This window comes from Delphinus delphis, chromosome 6, assembly GCF_949987515.2.
Source record: "Delphinus delphis chromosome 6, mDelDel1.2, whole genome shotgun sequence".
NCBI classification, from domain to species: domain Eukaryota; kingdom Metazoa; phylum Chordata; class Mammalia; order Artiodactyla; family Delphinidae; genus Delphinus; species Delphinus delphis.
Window position 1 is genome coordinate 28,078,457 of NC_082688.1, and position 19,146 is coordinate 28,097,602.

The 19,146-nt window shown below is 37.4% G+C and overlaps 1 protein-coding gene across 4 annotated transcripts in view; it reads left to right on the plus strand.

Annotated features, from left to right (window-relative positions):
- The window catches only part of ABCA1 (ATP binding cassette subfamily A member 1), a 135,922-nt gene extending 125,335 nt beyond the window's left edge, over positions 1-10,587 (plus strand). For all 4 annotated transcript variants that reach the window (XM_060014401.1, XM_060014400.1, XM_060014403.1 and 1 more), the window contains exons 42-50: positions 23-143; positions 1,153-1,215; positions 1,833-1,939; positions 4,177-4,318; positions 4,718-4,852; positions 5,855-5,958; positions 6,571-6,663; positions 7,317-7,560; positions 8,186-10,587. In XM_060014401.1, the coding sequence (XP_059870384.1) occupies positions 23-143; positions 1,153-1,215; positions 1,833-1,939; positions 4,177-4,318; positions 4,718-4,852; positions 5,855-5,958; positions 6,571-6,663; positions 7,317-7,560; positions 8,186-8,326 (1,150 nt within the window). In that variant the 3' untranslated portion in view covers positions 8,327-10,587. The remainder of the gene's footprint in view (positions 1-22; positions 144-1,152; positions 1,216-1,832; positions 1,940-4,176; positions 4,319-4,717; positions 4,853-5,854; positions 5,959-6,570; positions 6,664-7,316; positions 7,561-8,185) is intronic.
- Positions 10,588-19,146: the final 8,559 nt, after the last annotated feature.

A 19,146-nucleotide genomic window follows, 5' to 3' on the forward strand; every position in this document is an offset into this window, starting at 1 on the left:
TTCTTAATTTTTTCCCCCTAAGACCTGTAAAGGCAAAGCTTCTTCCTCTGAATGATGAGGATGAAGATGTGAGGAGGGAGAGACAGAGAATTCTTGATGGTGGAGGACAGAATGACATCTTGGAAGTCAAGGAGCTGACTAAGGTGAGGCAATGAGGACAGGCTATAACAACTTGTCTTCAATTTTTTCAGCTTTATATGTTGGAAACTAGCATTTTGCTGACTCAATAAAAAGAGCATGCTTCCTAAAATGTGCATCTATACCAAGTTTCTGTCAATTTAATTTTATTTAAAATACACCATGGGGACTTCTTAATTAAAGAAATCCTACTGAAAATAATTATACTGTGAATTCTCATTCTTGAGTATATTTGTTTTTCACACATTTATGCATTAGTTATTAAAACATCTAATATTGTGTATCGAGGCAAAGCTGAAGTTGATAGAATAATGATTGATTTTGAGTTTCATGGTCCAAAAAGCTGGTAAATCTCCATTGCTGGGCTTCCCTGGCGGCGCAGTGGTTGAGAGTCCACCTGCCGATGCAGGGGACATGGGTTCGAGCCCCAGTCCGGGAAGATCCCACATGCCGCAGAGCAGCTGGGCCCGTGAGCCATGACCGCTGGGCCTGCGCGTCCAGAGCCTGTGCTCTGCAACGGGAGAGGCCACAACAGTGAGAGGCCCACGTAACGCAAAAAAAAAAAAAAAATCTCCATTGTTTAAGAAGAGGGTCTGTTTCAGCCCTTTCTAGGTGCCAGAATCCCAACAAATTCACTTTTTTGTAATCTGTTCAATATTTGCAATGTTTTGATAACAAATTATTACCCTGTAAAATTTAGTTTTTAAAATATCTACAGTGTCTTTACATATTAAATGAAAATTATATAAATATTAATGACCAATATATTTTGTAAAAGTCTGACGTTAGATTAAAAAATAAAAAGAAATTCACTTGTATTTTGAGCTTCAGGGTCATTCAGAAGCCAGTTGCCACAGAGACAGACCAAGGCTTTAGCACATCACATGTGTGACTTAGTCTTATCGACGAGTCTTATTTTGTGGTGTGTTTAGGTCATAATTCCCTCTTCCACAGTTGCCTGGGACAGCTGTGAGTCACTGCAGCTCATGAATTTTTGCATTTTGTTTGTTGCAGGTATATAGAAGGAAGAGGAAACCTGCTGTCGACAGGATTTGCATTGGCATTCCTCCTGGTGAGGTAAAGACACTTTGTCTACCTTGTGTTTGCCCCTATTAATTCAGACTGTCTCTACTGCAATCAAACAATAATGTCTGTAAGGGATTAAAAGTGGTTTTAAAAGGCTTCTCCATTTATGTCTGTGTGGAGCAATCCATCATTGAAAGGATGGGGGCCCCATATATAAGCAATTTTGGATAATCTCAGACAATGTAAGAAAAGTATGCAATCCAAAATGTGATTTTGTGATCCATTCCAGGTGATAATGAAATTCAAATAGATTTTAAAAGATAGATTTTCTCCTTTCTCGTTTATGCGTATATTCTTGTATGCCCTTTAGCCAGATTAGATGGTGAAATTTGACTTGTTGGCTTTCATTACTGTTTTTCACACATTAACTTTGGTCTTAACCTGACGACTCAAATGATATTTACAAATACACCCACACTTTCATTATAAAACATATGTTTAAATATCTATATGATTTCTTAAAACCAAGAAAATAGTTGACTCTTCATTAAGAATGATGTTTTAGGATCATGTTACATGAAAATGAAGCGGAGGTGACTATTTTATAAGGGTCATTTATATTCAGATTTTTAGTAGTTTACTTATACAACTTACCCAATCTTTTTCAGTGCTTTGGACTTCTAGGTGTCAATGGGGCTGGGAAATCATCAACTTTCAAGATGTTAACAGGAGATACCAGTGTTACCAGAGGAGATGCTTTTCTTAACAAAAACAGGTGAGAAAAGAAGTCTGTGTTTCGCCACAGAATTTTTTTAAACTTTATTTAAATGAATATGTTGTTATTTTTCTGATTATAACAGTACTCTGTAGTTTCTAAAAATGTTGAAATATAGTAAAACTGTAAAGAAGAAATTAAAAGTCATCCATAATCCCAGTACCTGGAGATAACTACTATTTACATTTCATTTTAGTCTCACTCTTTTTTTATAACAGCTTTATTCAGGTATGATTTACATGCCGTACAATTTACTTGTTTTAAGAGTACAACAAATGACTTTTAGGCAATTTACAGAATTGTGCAACCATTATCACAATACAATTTTAGAACATTCCCATCACCCCAAATCTCTCTACTTTATATACACATAAAAATATATTATAAAATTGACATCATACTACATCTAGATTTTTAAATTAGTTCTTTTGTTGTTAATGACTGTATTATTGTATATAATACAATATATACTGGTTACGTATTCTAAGATGTAGAAATTTTGCTGCATAAAATGCATCTATGTACATGTACCTATAGTTTATTTCACCAATTCCTTATTGTTAGACATTTGTTTCTGTTTTTCATTAAATGTGTCCTTGTATTCATCTTGATTGTTTCCTCAGGGAAAATTCCTACAAGATAAAAGGTTATCTATATACTTGCTAAGTTGCCCTCGCTAAAGGGTGTGCCAACTGTTGGTGTCACCTGTGGGCTATTATCCGAGAGTGCACAGATCACTAAGCAGTCTGATCGTAAGGGGTACAGTACCCTTTAGAGTCCTGTTGGGCAATGTTACACTCGAGCACTCGAAATATGTGGGACTTCTCTGGGTTTTTATATTGGAGAGACGGTACAAGGCAGTGGCTTTCAAACTCTTTGATCATGACCCACAATACCAAAATCAATACATTTTACCTCTCAACCGAGTAAATACACAAAAACGCATAAACAGGCATATAGCTTAAATAAAAGTTTTGTAAAACATTACCTACTCTTCCTGCTTGCAGTGCACTTTGATATTTCTTATTCTGCTATCTACCACACCATTTAAAAAATACTGGCTGTGACCCGCTAAATATATTTCACAACGTACTAATGGGTGGTGACTCACAATCTGGACAAGGGGCTGTTAGCCAATAAAATTGAAAAGAGCAAGGAACTTAATGTACTCATGGCTTTCCTCTGCATCTTACACGTTTTTTCAGTAGCAGTGTAAAGGAGGTTTAAGAGAACAGAATTTCTAGAATAGTTGGCCTAAGGCTACACACCAGCTTTCCCCGTCATGTTCCTAGTACCAGGCTCCCGGGGCACACAGCAATGGCAGCAATAACTGGCCCAAACTAAGGTTCGTCACAGTGCCTGGTTCTGAGAGCTGGTGTGGGCAGTGTAGCTGTGAGGTCCAGGCACAGGGTCTGTGAGCGCCTCAATCATAGTTCTGGAAAAGGCTGGATCTGGGAGTACTAATTTATATGCAGAGAGGAATGAATACTGCTGATGGGCCAAACTCGTGGTTGTCCAGAGGTGGCTAAGGTGCAGCTATCAGCCTGGATGTGACACTGAGCTTTCTCCTACATTAGGGATCCTTAACCCGAGAATGGCTTCATAGGGCCTAAAAACTGCCCCCACCAATATATGTCAAATTGTGTCTGTAGGTATATTTTTTGTTGTCGTCAGATTCTCAGAGGGTCTGTGATCAAAAAAACCTTCAAAACCAGGAGGATTCCTGGGTTGAGTATTTAGTGGGACCAGGGGGTCTGGATCATGTTATGTGCGAGTCAATGTATGGGCAGCAAAAAGCAGAGGAAGTCACAGTGAGTTGCTGAGGCTCCTCTGACGTGAATGGAGCAACAGAGCATATGGTGCATATGACTGGGCCACAGAATCAAGTCAGGGATGGACACTTAGTGTTAAAGTCCCGGGATAGTGTGACTCAGGCTGTTGATAAAGATGGTGCCACAGCTGGGATGGACTTGGGAATTCTGAAATGGGACTGAGCCTGCAGATTGAGGTGCTGGGGGAGCCAGGTGCAAGGACTGGGCAGGGTATAGGCCAGAACCCTGACTTCCAGGAGGGGCTGGCATCCTGGGGGCAGAAAGGCTGTCCCTTCACGCTATAGCAGGTGTGCTCACTGGTGTGTTGGTCATGCGCAAGCACTCTTTATAGGAATATTAGGCAAGATGGTCTGATCAGAGTATCTAAATGCTTAAAAACCTGACCAGTTTTGTTTTTCTTTGCAGTATCTTATCGAACATCCACGAAGTACATCAGAACATGGGCTATTGCCCTCAGTTCGATGCCATCACAGAGCTGCTGACTGGAAGAGAGCACGTGGAGTTCTTTGCGCTCTTGAGAGGTGTCCCGGAGAGAGAAGTCGGCAAGGTACCGTGGGCACCGGAAAGCCAGCCTGTCTCCCTTGGCGTCCTAATGGTGTACCTTACGGCTGTGACCTTCACACATGACCATCGGCTTCAGGCTGTTCTTCCTTGTGGATGCAGCAATGTGAAGTGCTGGCTCTTCGCAGCTCCTTTCAGGGTGGGAGGCCGTGGTGGCGGTGGGACAGGGATAGTTGAACTGCCTCACACCGGCGGACAGAGAGGGAGTGCTGCTCCCACCCACGCGAGTCCCTGCCCCCCTGCTGCTGGTTCCTCCACACTTGCCAGGTCGTGATTGTATAGAATCTGGTCCTACTCAGTGAAAGAGTTTTCATATGCAAGTGTAAGAAAGCATGATCAAATTCCCAAACCCAACAAAGGTCAAGACGCTTTTTATCACCCTTAGGTTGGTGAGTGGGCAATTCGGAAACTGGGCCTCGTGAAGTATGGAGAAAAATATGCTGGGGACTATAGCGGAGGCAACAAGCGCAAGCTCTCGACGGCCATGGCTTTGATTGGCGGGCCTCCTGTGGTGTTTCTGGTGAGTGTGACTGTGAATGGGAAACTTTGTCCTGGCCTGAATGGAAGACACCTCTTTTCTAAAGTCCTCGATGTCCAGGCCGTGCATGGCTGGCTTGGCAATGGCAAGCCCCCCTCCCCCGATGAGGAACAGCAGGGCAGCCTCAGAGAACCAGAGGGAAGCTCTGTCGCCCTTCTCCTTGACACACATTGGGGTGGCTCTGACATGCCCTCAGATGCTCCAAAGGAGGAGATACTCCAGAGACCTTGTTTCTCTAGCGTGGAGAACCCCAACAGGTGCAGCTGAGGCTGGGTGTGTGATTTGACCTTTCTCTGGACCATACTATATGCCATCTATGTGTTCATCCCCTGAAGACTGAGAGTGTGGATACAGCTTCAGGATCCCCAAGGTAGCACCTGGGTCATAGTTCCTTACATACAGATAAATGGAAAACAGAAGGTCAGACTGACAGTGGCCCTTGACCCTTTTTCTTCTGTAGAGGAGAAGAGCACTGAAGTTATTACAGGAAGAATCCTTGGGCTGAGGCTTTAAAGTTATCCAGACTATTTGGATTTGTTTCTCTAAAACTAGCAAGTACAGTATAACAGGCTAAGCCAGAGTGAAGTAGAATTAAAAAAAAAGAAAAGAAAAGGAATTTTACCCAAACCTTAAACTGACTTCAGTATCAGACAAAAATAATTTTTAGTATATACTTGTCAGTCATGAAAAGATGGTTGAAACTAAAAGACTTTTCCCCTTCCCTTTCTGTTTATTTGGAGAAATTTCATTTCATAAAAAATTAGAGTTTTCTACTTCAGTGATGCATGTAAAAGTCAACTGGTTGCAAACAGTATGAAATATTCTTGTATGTTAGGTCTGGTTCTTTGGTCCATCAGGAAATAAATAGAATGGTAAGTTAAAACTTAGGCTATTTCAGAGATGCTTCTGAATTTAAAACCAAACCTATCTTTGATTTTTTTTTTTTCCCAGCACATAATAGGGCTTATTTTATTCTAATTACAGGATGAACCGACCACAGGCATGGACCCCAAAGCCCGGCGATTCTTGTGGAATTGTGCCTTAAGTATCATCAAGGAAGGGAGATCAGTAGTGCTTACATCTCATAGGTCTGTAGTGAAGACTTAGCTTGGCTTTTTTGCTGCATAACTTTTAAGTTTTCCAAGTACTATATATGATCATTGTATAAAAAAATAGAAAACACAAAAAGGCAAATAGAAAAAAAAAATTATGATCACCTGACATTGCATCACTAGGAGACAACTATTACTGTCATCAGGCCATATGTCTTTGCAGAGTTTCCCTATGCAAATCTATACACAGTGTATATGTTTTTTACAAACAAAAATGCAAGCTTTAGCATATATACTAAGTTCTTTTTCCCTTAACAATACCGAGAACATTATTCCAAGTCAGTTAATTTAGATGTGTCATCATTTCTCGTAGCTATTAGTGAATAGTATTCCATTAGGATATACCCTAATTTATTTAACCATTCCTCTTTTGTGTAGACATTTGGATCATTTCCAACTTTTTTCACGATTATAAACGGCATGGCAGTGAACAGCGTTTTCCCTCCATCTTCATGTATTTGTAACAGGATGCAATTACACCCCAGGAAGCTGGGGATCTGTTTCTTTGAAATGCCAAATGACATGGTGATGTTCTGATGGTTATAGGAGCATCTCTCTAAAACTAAGCCTCATTCTGTTTTCCCACAGTATGGAAGAATGTGAAGCTCTTTGCACTAGGATGGCAATTATGGTCAATGGGCGGTTCAGGTGTCTTGGCAGTGTCCAACATCTGAAAAATAGGTAACAAAGATAGTTTCTTTGGGATCCCACATACTGAGAAATCGTGTATTTATTCTTTTGTGAGTGTATAATGGTGGATCTAAAAGGGAAATAAACTGAACAAGATGGTATAGTGGAAAGAATGAGGACTTTGAAGTCAAACAGAGCTGCGTGCAAATTCTGTCTTTACCTTTTATGGGTTGTATGCACTTCGGCAAGTTATTTAACCTCTCTGAGGGGCAGTGTTCTAGGAATATCTACTTTCTAGCTTTGTTATAGAGTTGTAATGGGAAGATTTATATGTGCCAGTAAGGTTAGATCATAGGCTTCAGAGTCAAGCACAAGTTGGGTCCACACCATGGGCCTACCATTTCTGAGCTACGTACCATGAGCAAGTGACTAACACTCTCAGTTTCAATTTCTCTGTAACATCTGACAGACCTCACAGGTCTAGGTGAGGATTAAATGAAGTCATGTCTAAAGCCCTCGGCAAGGCAGCTCACATAGAATAGGTATTCAGTACGTGACCACTGGTTCCTGCTCGCTGAAACTTATTTCTGGGTCTGGCAGGGACCTCTGTCTTTCATGGCCCAAGTGGGGTTCTCAGAGTTAAATATTCTTTTGAGAAGTTTCCCGAGGGTCTTCCATTTGGACTTTCTTTTTCCTGCTTTCAGGTTTGGAGATGGTTATACAATAGTCGTACGAATAGCAGGGTCCAACCCTGACCTGAAGCCTGTCCAGGAGTTCTTTGAACTCGCCTTCCCGGGAAGCGTGCTGAAGGAGAAGCACCGGAACATGCTGCAGTACCAGCTTCCCTCTTCACTGTCTTCCCTGGCCAGGATTTTCAGCATCCTTTCCCAGAGCAAAAAGCGACTCCACATAGAAGACTACTCTGTCTCTCAGACAACACTTGACCAGGTAAGCTTAGAGTGTCAAAAACAGGTTTCCTTTTCAGGGTGAGGCTTCCTGCCGCTTCTCCACCCACTGCCCATTGTGGGCCCTATAGCACAGTATAGATGAGCTGAGCATGAACTCCTGATCTACTACTGCTAGTTATGCTTTTTACCTAACCTCCCTGAATCTGCAGAGGGAGATGATACTACCAACTTCATAGGGTTCATGTGAGAATAAATTGTCATAATAATCATAAAAACTGCAGTTTTTTATTGAGTATCTGCCATGGGCAGGTATTATGCCAGGTGCCTTATCCCATTTAAATTAGATAACATCAGGTACCAGATAGATCCTGGCACTTAGTAGGTGTTCAGTAAATGTTAGTTTTCAACCCTCTTCCCTTTAATCAGGCCTGTATGAGTCAAAGTAAATAGATGATTGAGCAGTTGGTGATTTGGGGGGCAATAATAGAAGGTGAGTTTTTTAGGTTAATGCTTTGTCAAGTATTCCCCTCTCCCTCCCACACAAAATTTTCTAGTTAATCTATTTATTCAATCTCGTATTCTCTAATTTTCACGTGGGGAAAAATGCAACTAGAATAAAGAGAGCAAGTTAGAGCTATTTATAAAGTCCACCTTTATTTTGACAGGTATTTGTAAACTTTGCCAAGGACCAAAGTGATGATGACCACTTAAAGGACCTGTCATTACACAAAAACCAGACAGTAGTGGATGTTGCACTTCTCACATCTTTTCTGCAGGACGAGAAAGTGAAAGAAAGTTATGTATGAAGAATCCTGTTCATACAGGGTGGCTAGAAGAAAGGAGGAACTAGACCTTCCTTTGCACTATGTGAAGTGTTCCAGAGGGAAGAGCTTGAAGATTTTGTGGGAAGAGGTAAACTGGATACTGTACTGATACTATTCAATGCAATGCAATTCAATGCAATGAAAACAAAATTCCATTACAAGGGCAGTGCCTTTGTAGCCTATGTCTCGTATGGCTCTCGAGTGAGAAAGACTTGAATTTAGTTTATTACCTTATACTTATGTGAAACTCTAGTATGGAACCCAGTGGACATATGGGTTTGACATACTTTTTTGTTCCTTTGTGTTCTAACTGGGGTTGCAACAATAATTCATCAAGTAATCATGGCCAGTGATTGTTTATCAAAATCAAAAGGCATCCTCATTCATTAAGCCGTGCCAAGCCAGGAGACTGGTTTCCCGGTGACACAGCCAGTGCCGGCAATGAGTGTGCCGGAATTACTAATGCCAAGTTGCTCAGAAAGCCCGAAGCACCATGGTGTGTCATACACACCTTTGTGAAAGCTGCTCTACTCAGAGTCTGTTGACATCATCAAATATCGGGTGACAAAATGGTTCCATGTGTGGGGAAAGTCCTGCTTTGATTCCCTCTTTGATGAGCTGCTCTGATGGTGGTGACATGCAAATTGCAACATGCAAATTGCATGGTAACATGCAAGAGTGAGACTTGGTTTCGTTGTTATCCTTGCTTGGAACCATGAGTCTCCGAGGCTATCCTTCTGGGACTCTTTAAGTATACTTAGATCCTGGTTAAGAAGCAAAGAATCAGCAACCGCATTGTTGGGGCCGCAGGCTGTGGAAGCCAGGGCATGGGATGAAGAGGATGATGCGTTCAAACCAAGGGAGGCCTGTGTCCATTTGTCCTGATTGTCTGCTAACACGGTACAGTGCATCTCAAGATCTTGTTGCTTGATACAAGCATAGTATTATTTCTGGCTTTTTGGATTAATCTAGAATATGAAAAGATGGAGTTGTATTTGAGAAAAATCTTTGTACTTTTAATGTTATTTGGAATTGTAAGTTCTGTCAGTGACTTCTGAAACCTTAGAATGGCCTCTTTGTAGAACCCTGTGGCACAGAGGAGTATGGCCACACTGCCGCGCTAGCTTTATTTTTTCATGTAAGTTTGCGAATGGATCATCTAATGCCTAGTGACTAGAAAACAGTGTGATGGCCAAGATCTCATGACAACATTGTATTTAAGTTTCTTTAAGATCGTTTAGAATACTTTTAGTATCAGTGCATTAATCAAGTATTTTTTGAGTGTATGTTATAACTGAGTATGGATGGATGCAGTGAGGAGATATTAAGTCTCAGTAGATTTCCTGTGCCATGTTTGTCAGCTAACTGGTTTACAAATACAGGTTTTGTTGTGGTTGTGGGAACCCACTGAAAGAATATTGGGCAGCCCACTTTTTGAAAATAGCAACAATGCAAAAGCCAAGAAAGTTTAAATGTCATGAGGATCACAAGACTATACAATGAATACTTTCACAGAGAAGATGGCTGGCTTCAAAGCTTGTTGAATAACATAAAACTGTGCTTATGGCATTTAGTACCTTCGAATAATTGACTTTGAAAATCTCAGATACCCCATTCTGACAATCTCAGATTTGTCATCTCTTCAATCACTAACCTATCATGAAAAAAACAAAAAGAAAAGAAAACAGCAAATGCCCCCACGTGAAGATTATCTCAGACTTTTCTAACCCAGTTTAATTTTTTTAGTCAGTAAATACTTGTTAAAAATAATATTGCACTAATGCTTAATGTCATCTGTCTTGAGGCAACAAAATTATGAGAGAAATACTGTTTGGTAAAGTCATCTTTCAATATCATTACTAATGTCTTCTCCTTTAAAAAAAATTTAGATATTAACTCTAAAGGTACAAGATTTCAGATCTATCCAAATCTGTATTTTTTCTTTTAAAATTTACTGTATGTTATCATGCAACTTGTTGCTTGGAAAAAGAAAATGACCTTTAGGGGACTTCCCTGGTGGTCCAGTGGTTAAGACTTTACCTTCCAATGCAGGGGGTGCAGGTTCGATCCCTGGTTGGGGAGCCAAGATCCCACAGGCCTCACGGCCAAAAAACCAAAACATAAAACAGAAGCAATATTGCAACAAATTCAATAAAGACTTTAAAAATGGCCCACATCAAAAAATCTTTAAAAAAAAAAAAAAGAAATGAATGCCGATATTTTCTAAAATGATAAGCAAGCAATGGAGGCATTTTTCCAATAACTATTGGCATGAGCTCATATTTTATGCTATCTTTAATGATATGAAATTTATAGAATAATTGTTTCTCCTTGTTCAGTGTTTTTCAAAATCAAGCTTCTGTTTTCCCATTTCACTAGAATCATGTTCTAATTCTGTATTATATTAAAACCATGAGTAGCTCCTTTATTTGATTACTTCAAGGCCATGTTTTAAAATATCAAAAGACACTGTGAACTACTTTTAAAAAAATGCAACATTTCAATATAGATTTAAAGGTTCTCTTAAGCTAGAAAAAGTCTACAGCTACCCATCTACTTCATTAATATTGTTACCTTTTAGACTATCCAAACAGCAGTCTTTTAAATTTTTCTGTGTAAGCCTAATTATAGTAGAAATTTTTACAACTCTCTGCTCAGTCAGGTAAAATTTCTATATAATCCCTGTGGAAATGTAACCATGTGAGTTTCAGAAATTTTCAAAAGTGTTTAAAGATTTCGGGTTTTGCTTCTTTTGGACACCTTAAACCTTATTAACTGTGAATATGAAAAATACAAAAGAAAACAATAACAAAGCCCTCTATAGGTAAACGCCCAGCATAGGTCATTGTTAAAAAACAAATAACCAAACCTCAAACTACTGTATTTCAATATCTGTACTGAAGGCATATGCATTGTGACTATTAAATGTTGCACAGCATTCACTGTATACTAATCATTGACTAAAGGGATGTGTCTGTTTTCTTCTCGTGGTTGTATATATCAGGTAAAAATTTTTTCCAAAGAGCCATGTGTCATATTATCTTGAACCACTTTGACGCTGAGATATTAATTTCTACCCTTGTTACTATTTACTAGTAATAATATAGTGCTATAGTCATGTTGTTCTAATTCTCTTCAGAATTGTTGCATCCCTTTTTATAGAATGTTTAACCTTCCATAAGGTTTAAGTATTCTGTTCTCCCGTCTTATACCCTACGATGAAGCTATGTTTTTGTGCTTTTTCTTTACCATTGGCCCTTCATTCCAAGCACTTTATGCTGTCTGTAATGGGATCTATTTTTGCACTGGAATATCTGAGAATTGCAAAACTAGACAAAAGTTTCACAATAGATTTCTAAGTTAAATCATTTTCATTAAAAGAAAAAAAAAGAAAAAAATTTTGTATTGTCAATAACTTTATATGAAGTATTAAAAAGGCATATTTCTATGTTGTAATAAGTCACGAAATAAACCTGTGACAGTTCTGTTGTGGTCTGTACTTATTTATTTTCGTGCATTCATAGCACCACCTACTGTTGGAGCTTATAAAGTCATTACAGAAGTAAGAAATGTCTGCTCATAGAAGGGAAGACGCTTGGACCAAAAGTAGAAATTTAGAAAAAACTAAATGTCCTGTTAATCACAAAAGAAAATCGAGGGGACTACTTGAAAATAAAGGGTGTTTCGCACTTTCATGGTTCAGTTTTGGTAGTAACTGATACTAAGTTTATGAGGTTTTAGATAAACTTATTTTGCTTAATGATGATGAAGCTGTAGAGATCTCTGCAAATACTCTGTAGCTAAGCCATTTAATAAAAACCTCATTACTTCATTTGGCACTGAGGAAGCTCAAAGGCAGCCTTCAGTGCTCTTTTGTTTATTCAACCAAAATACAAGGACACAGTATGGCAGGTGTGCCCGCAAGGTGCTGGCAAGAGTGAGCATGCAGGAAAATAGGCAAACGTGGGAGGAGAAACGATAGTAATGTTGGAGGGGCCTTCCCTTTCTTCTGTAAGAAGTGCTGTGCAGTCTGCGCCCAAGATTATGTAGTGCTATGATATGTGGGTGCATTTGTCATAGCTCACAAGCATTGTTTCTGAGACTGACTGCTAATCTCGGTCCTTGAAGAACCCCTGTCAAACAGGCCCTCTCAGGCAGCACAGTGGAGTCGTGGCTCTGCTTGTGACCTCTTGATGGCCGTGACGTGTAGTGAGCAGTCCTTTGCTAAGGCGTGGATCTGAACTTTGCGGGCGGGAGGATTGTGGCTTTGCGACTGAGCCTGGTTGACTGCCCAGCGTCAGCATCACAATTATGTCTCTCCCCCTTGAAGTTCACATTATAGCCACTTTAAGGAAATGACAGAAAATTGTGTTTGTGAAAAACGACAATTGAGAGAGAGAGAAAAAAATACTGAAAAATAAAAGGCAGTTAGTTAAGATAATATGTTACTCATGAGTCTTGACCAAAACATTCTTCTATCTAGGAAAAAAGCCTGTATAAACATTTACAGGTTCAAAAAAACTCTGGAAACTTTGGAATGCTAATGCATACATTGAATAAGAAAAAGCTTGAGAAGATTAGCTACCTTTTTCAAGGGTTTAACTGTGTTGTCAGGTATTTTATTTAATCCTCAGAACCTGCCATATGAGGTAAGTAGTACCATTTGGCATATGAGTAAACTGACTCAGAGAATAAGGAACTGTTCAAAGAGACACAGCTAGTAACTGGCAGAGGGTTCTTTCGGTGAAGTTGGGTATCAGTTAAAATCGTCCTTATAAAATCAGTTTGGCATCATTATGCAATAATGTAACAAATACTTCTTGAACTCTCTCATGCACCAGATACTCTTCTAGGTTCTGGGGATACAGTGTTGAAGAAGGCCGAATTCCTGCTCTAATGAACTTGAATTTCAATGGAGAAGTTATATTCATATTCACAACAGATGTGTGGGTAAAGAAATGTAATAAATTCAGACAGCACTAAGTGCTAAGAAGAAAATACAACACAGTAACAATAAGCACGGAGAGGTGTCAGGCCTCTGCGGAGTGACATATGAGCTCAGATGTGAATAAAATGAACAGGAGCCAACATTTGAAGGTGGGTAGGAAGAATGTTCCTGGAAGAAAGAACACTCGGTGCCAAAGCCCCAAGTGGGAAAATCTTGGCAAGTTGGGGAGCAAGGAGAGAATTCCAGTGTCTCTGGAGTTGTAAGCAATGGAATCAGAGGTGGCAGGAACCAGAACTTGTGGAGCCTTGTAGTCCAGTGTAAGGTACCTGGATTTTATTCTTAGTGCAATAAGGAGCTGCTGGAGAGTTTTAAACAAGGAAGTGGCTTGATCTATGCTTCAGAAAGAACTTTGCTGGTTATATGGGGAGAACGGACTGTAGCGGGGCTAAGTAGGAGAGGATGGTAGATTGGGCCAGTATGGTAGCAACAGACATAGGAAGGAATTGTAACGCTGAGGATCTATTTTAGAGATACAGCCAACAGGACTTACTGATGGGCTGCAAAGGGGATGAGGGAAAGAGAGATATCAAGGTGACTTCTAATTTGTGACCCAGACTAGGTAGATGGTTGTGTTCAAAAGGCAGTTAGTATTTCAGTCTGCAGCTCAGAGGCAAGGACGGGAAAAAAGATAAAAATGGGTGAATCATCGGCATATATATGGTACTTAAGCCTTTGGACTGAATGAGCTTACCTAGAGAGAGGGAAGAGAGAGAATATTCTTGAGGCCTGAGACGCTACCCACATTTAGAAGACACACCAGCGAAGAAAAAAAAGGGACTGTCGGGAGGAGGGAAATCTAAGAGTAAGATGCCATATATTAAAGCTCAGAATCAAGTGTATTTGGGAAGGTAAGAAGTGGTCGATTGTGTCCAACATGGCTGAGAAGATGAGCAAGGTAAAGGGGGCGGAAGACCATTGATTTTGGTAACAAAGATCCTTGGTGACCTTCAGAAGAATCATTTCAGCAGACTGGCAAAGCTGCAGGCCTATCTGGATTGGTTTCAGGGAAGAATAAGAGGTAAGGAAGGGAAGATGGTGAGTATACACAACTCTACAGAGAGTTTTGCTTTGAAGGGAAACAGAAAACACAACAATAGCTGGATTACAAAACTTCTATTTGGATTCTTTTCTTGCCTGTTGATAGTATAGGCTGCACCTGAGCACCATCTCACCTTTCCTTTCTGACTTTTTGTTTGTTTGTTTTTTAATCCTTTAGACATTTCTTCTATCAGGAGCCTAACACACTGTACCTTGTTTTCCAAATTCCCTTTAGACAACTAATTCATAATTTACTATATGTTTTAGAAATGTAAAATAATATAACTATAAATATAGACTACAGTATGTTTTAGAAACGTAAAATAATACAGCTATAAATTTATAATATGTCTTAGAAATGTAAAATATAGACTATCAAAAGAGCTTGGAAATACCAAACCTAGTTTTAGAAAGCAGAGGTATACAACTAAAATGGAAATTAAAGGTGTTTCAAGGAAAACCCTAGCGTATCTGTGGTGGTACTGAAGAAACCTTCCTTCTGGGATTACTATCATGCTATTTTCTTGATATAACATAACGTTTACAATAAAGTTGGTAAATTATTACTGTGTCACCATCCTATAGTAACACAGTAAAAGCTCTAGATACGATAATATAAATATAAAATGCAAATTAAGAAAAAACCAAAATGGCTATGTAGGCTTTTATTAGGGCAAGCATTTCCATAAACATAAAGATCTCCTTAAAACAAATAGATGTCCCAAGGATCTTCGTTAAATAGTGATCCAAAATGAACAAAAATTAATAAAACTGTAAACACATTTCAGCATATAAAACAAGTCTTCTGAAGTTTTTTAAAAACTATTTTCCAAGTGAAAGTTACAAGTAATTAATGTGAAAACCATAATTAAAACAGGTGACACAGGTTATACTGTACTTTCCCAAGGTAAAGAAATATATTTGATATAATATTCTTCTGAATTCCATTTGATATCACAAAATAAACTTTACTGGGCAAAAATGTTTTAAAAATCTCAGATAACACAGACATGATTAAAAGATAGACACTGTGTATAAATAATTTAAAGATATTGTCAGTCACAGAAAGGTAAAATCATATGAATATAAGAAATGCTATAGAGCAAAATATTGTTAAAATAGAGAAGAAGAGATATTCTGAAACAAATGAAAAATCAAGATCAAGAAGTAGTGGCGACTACATATTTCTAAAGTATAATAGATACTGAAATGCCAAGGGGAAAATGAACAGAACTCTCCTGAGGTGGTAGTGACAATGGACAGAGCTGGCTTTTAAAATGCTAACCATTAGCAGACACATCTTATGGCAGTTCATGAGATGCTTCATATTTTCAGTGGAAAACTATTTCAACAGTGAAAATGATATAGGAATCAGAAGCATATTCTTCTGAGACACTAGGTAATTTACACTTTCTTGAACTGAAAAAAAATTCATAAGAAGGTATATAAAGTTATTGACTAAATCAGATTTGTTCTAAGAATAACTTGTGCTTAGTGAAATAGCCTACCAGCTGCCACAACTCTGGGATGCTCATGAGACTGATGTCTCCCAGCTGCTCGGCCATGTGCACTCTCGTTCCACCAAAGAACATGAACTGCAGAAATAAACCAGAAATAGATTCTGAAAACTGTGGCATTACTACAAATAAGAAAGACAGACACATTAATCAGAAACTGAAAGTCCTAGTCTTTAAATCAAAATAGTGAGTATCAACAAGGTAACACTAAGTATGTTAGTGATAAGATTTCAGAGGGGTCAGAGATTTGGGAGAGAAAGTTATAAGATAATTAGCCAAACTGGTTTTATAGATGAAGAAACAGAAGGCTTTTATTTTAAAAAGCAAAACTATAAAAAAATTGTGTTTACTACTGAAAATTTGGCTGATACAAAGAATATAAAAAGTGCCATAATCTTAACCACTTAGAGAAAACCTCTTTTAATATTAATATTTAGTATATTTCCTCAAAAAATATGAGTAAAATAAAATTAGGGTCTTGCTGTATATTATGCTTAGAAATAGATTTTTAAAAATCAACAATGAGTATTTTCTTTGGCAGTGATATTAATTTTTAATGGCTCTGTGAATTCCTCCTTATAGATATAGCAACTTTTTGTCCCAACACCTTATTGTTGTTATATTCAAAATATATATTGTTGTTATATTCAAAATATATATTGTTGTTATATTCAAAATAGTGTGGTATTCTACAAAATACTCAAATAAGTGTTCTTGTACTTATTTAAATTTTTAAAAAATAAGTAGTATGTGTTAGCTGTGTAGATTTTGGAAAATGCAGATAAACAAAAACAGAAAACAATAATCATTTCTAATCCTACCAACCTGAAATAACTACTTTTCAATTTTGGTGTATCTTTTCCATATTTATGTATATATGTATTTATTTTTATATACACACAGAATATATGTTTATGCTTATATAAGATACATGATGTATATGATTTATGTGTGTCTATTTGTGTATTACAAGTATATTATATACATAGGGTCATATCACATTGTCTCTAAAGTTTCCTTATCATAAACAATGCTGACAAAAACTTCCTTAGAGCAGCACCTATCATGTATATTTATAGAAATAACAATGTCAAAGACAAATCACTACTTACATTTATTGGGTGCGTCCTATTTGCTAGGCCTGGCTCTAAGCGTTTTGCATGTATTAACTCATTTAGTCTTCACAAGAATCCTAGGCGGTAGGTTATGATTCTCATTATTTTATCAATGAGCAATGTAAGGCACAGAAAGGTTAAGTAACTCACTCCAAGTCACAAAGTTAGTAAGTGGTGGAGCTGGGATTCAAACCCAGGCAGTCTGGATCTCATTATTTCCTCAATATAATCTCTTAAAATGAAAATTGAGAGAACCAAAGGGAATATCTTATATATACTTACATATGTACAGTGTACATATTATAAATTGTCATCCAGAAACGATGCACTGATTTATACTCCACATATTACTCTTCCCTTTTCTCTTAAGATTAAAAAATGTGCCTACTCATTTTCAGTTTTTTCTTATAAAAGTTATATACGTCAATTATAAAAATTAAAATACTACTTAATATTAATTTCATCATTCAAATGACCACTGTATGTTTTACATCTTTTCAAATTTCCTTCCTGTGTAACTGAACACATCTATACAACTATGCATATTTCCTAGAATACTGGGAAAAATAATTTAAAAATTAAGGCTTTTAATTTATATCGCCAAATTTTGTGGAGGGGAAAGGTTAAGCCAGTGTACCCTACACAGTAGGGGTACTTATTTTTTCCCAGCCTATTTAATACTATATTTATAAAAGTATGTCTTTATTAGGTGAAAATGGCTCTCATTATTGTCTTAATCTACATCTTCTTTAATATATATTCAGTAGTCATCTGTACATCTACCTTTGCATAAGTTTTTATGTTGCTCTTTGCTTTTGAATTTCATTTACGGTGTTTTGGGGCATGCAGAAAGACTGAGCTTTTTTATAATAAAATCATCAACTCATTGTTTTTCCTTCATTGTTTCTTCATTTGTTATTTTGGCTTAAGATATATACTTGTCATTCATATTATTAAATAAATTCATCTATATTTTATTTTAGTAATTCTATAACTTTTTTCTACATTGAAATCTATAACCCATTTGAATTTTATTTTTTAGCATACGTTATGAGATGGACATCTAATAATTTTCATAATTTTTCTCCTATTCATGTATTTTCCAATTTGAAAATAAATTTTTCTGTATATTCTGATAATTTTCTTAGGAGGTATTATTAGAAGTTAAATTTCTTGGTAGAGATTAGAAGCTCAGCTTTGAATATGTTAGGTGTGAGATGTCCACTGGACATTCAAGTAAGGAAGTTGAGGAGGCAGATGGATATAATGTGTCTTTTAACTATTTTATTAGCTATTCTTAGTCACTTATCCTTCCAGGTAAACTTTACATACATTTTTTTAGTTTGCCACAAAAAATGCTCCGAAATTCTGACTGCAATCACTTTCAACTTTAAAAGTTAAATGGCCCAAATAAGTGTTTATTAAATAAGTTAAGTTATGTATAATTATCTGTTTGCTGTGTATACTTGACTAGAGTGTTAGGAAGTAATTGTTAATCACGCACATGCATTATTTCTAATATACATATACACACATATATGTACATGTACATACATATACATAAATATATGACATTTTGGTCTTTTTCTCATGTCATTCATACACACACACACACACATACACACACACACACAAATGGAAGGTTGATGGAAATATCCCTTAAGAACCATTAGTTCTTTTTGTATTAGAGGTACGGTCACTATATAAATTTTTGCTGTGTTTAATCTTCTGAGTCTTAGTGAACTTAACTTTAGGTAGGAAATTACCTGCCAGAAATTATGCCGTGAATGCAAATGTGTGTGTATGTAAATACGTATATGCACACGTGTATACACACACACTCATATGGCATTTGTGTTTACAATTTCATGTTATTGTAGTTTTGGATATCATGTGCTAATTCCTGAAGCTGATTAATCAGAATTATCTAATACAAATGTTGGTACAAACAAAGCTATGGACAAATTTGGGGCTTATGTTGACCAGCTGGTATGTCAAATGAAACCAGTAGGCTCCTTTCTCTGACATATTTTTGGTTATAACACACAATTGCCTATGTATGTGATTTAATTGTGCATAATGTCATATTTATAATTAGCTACTTGAGTTCATTCCACTCATGTC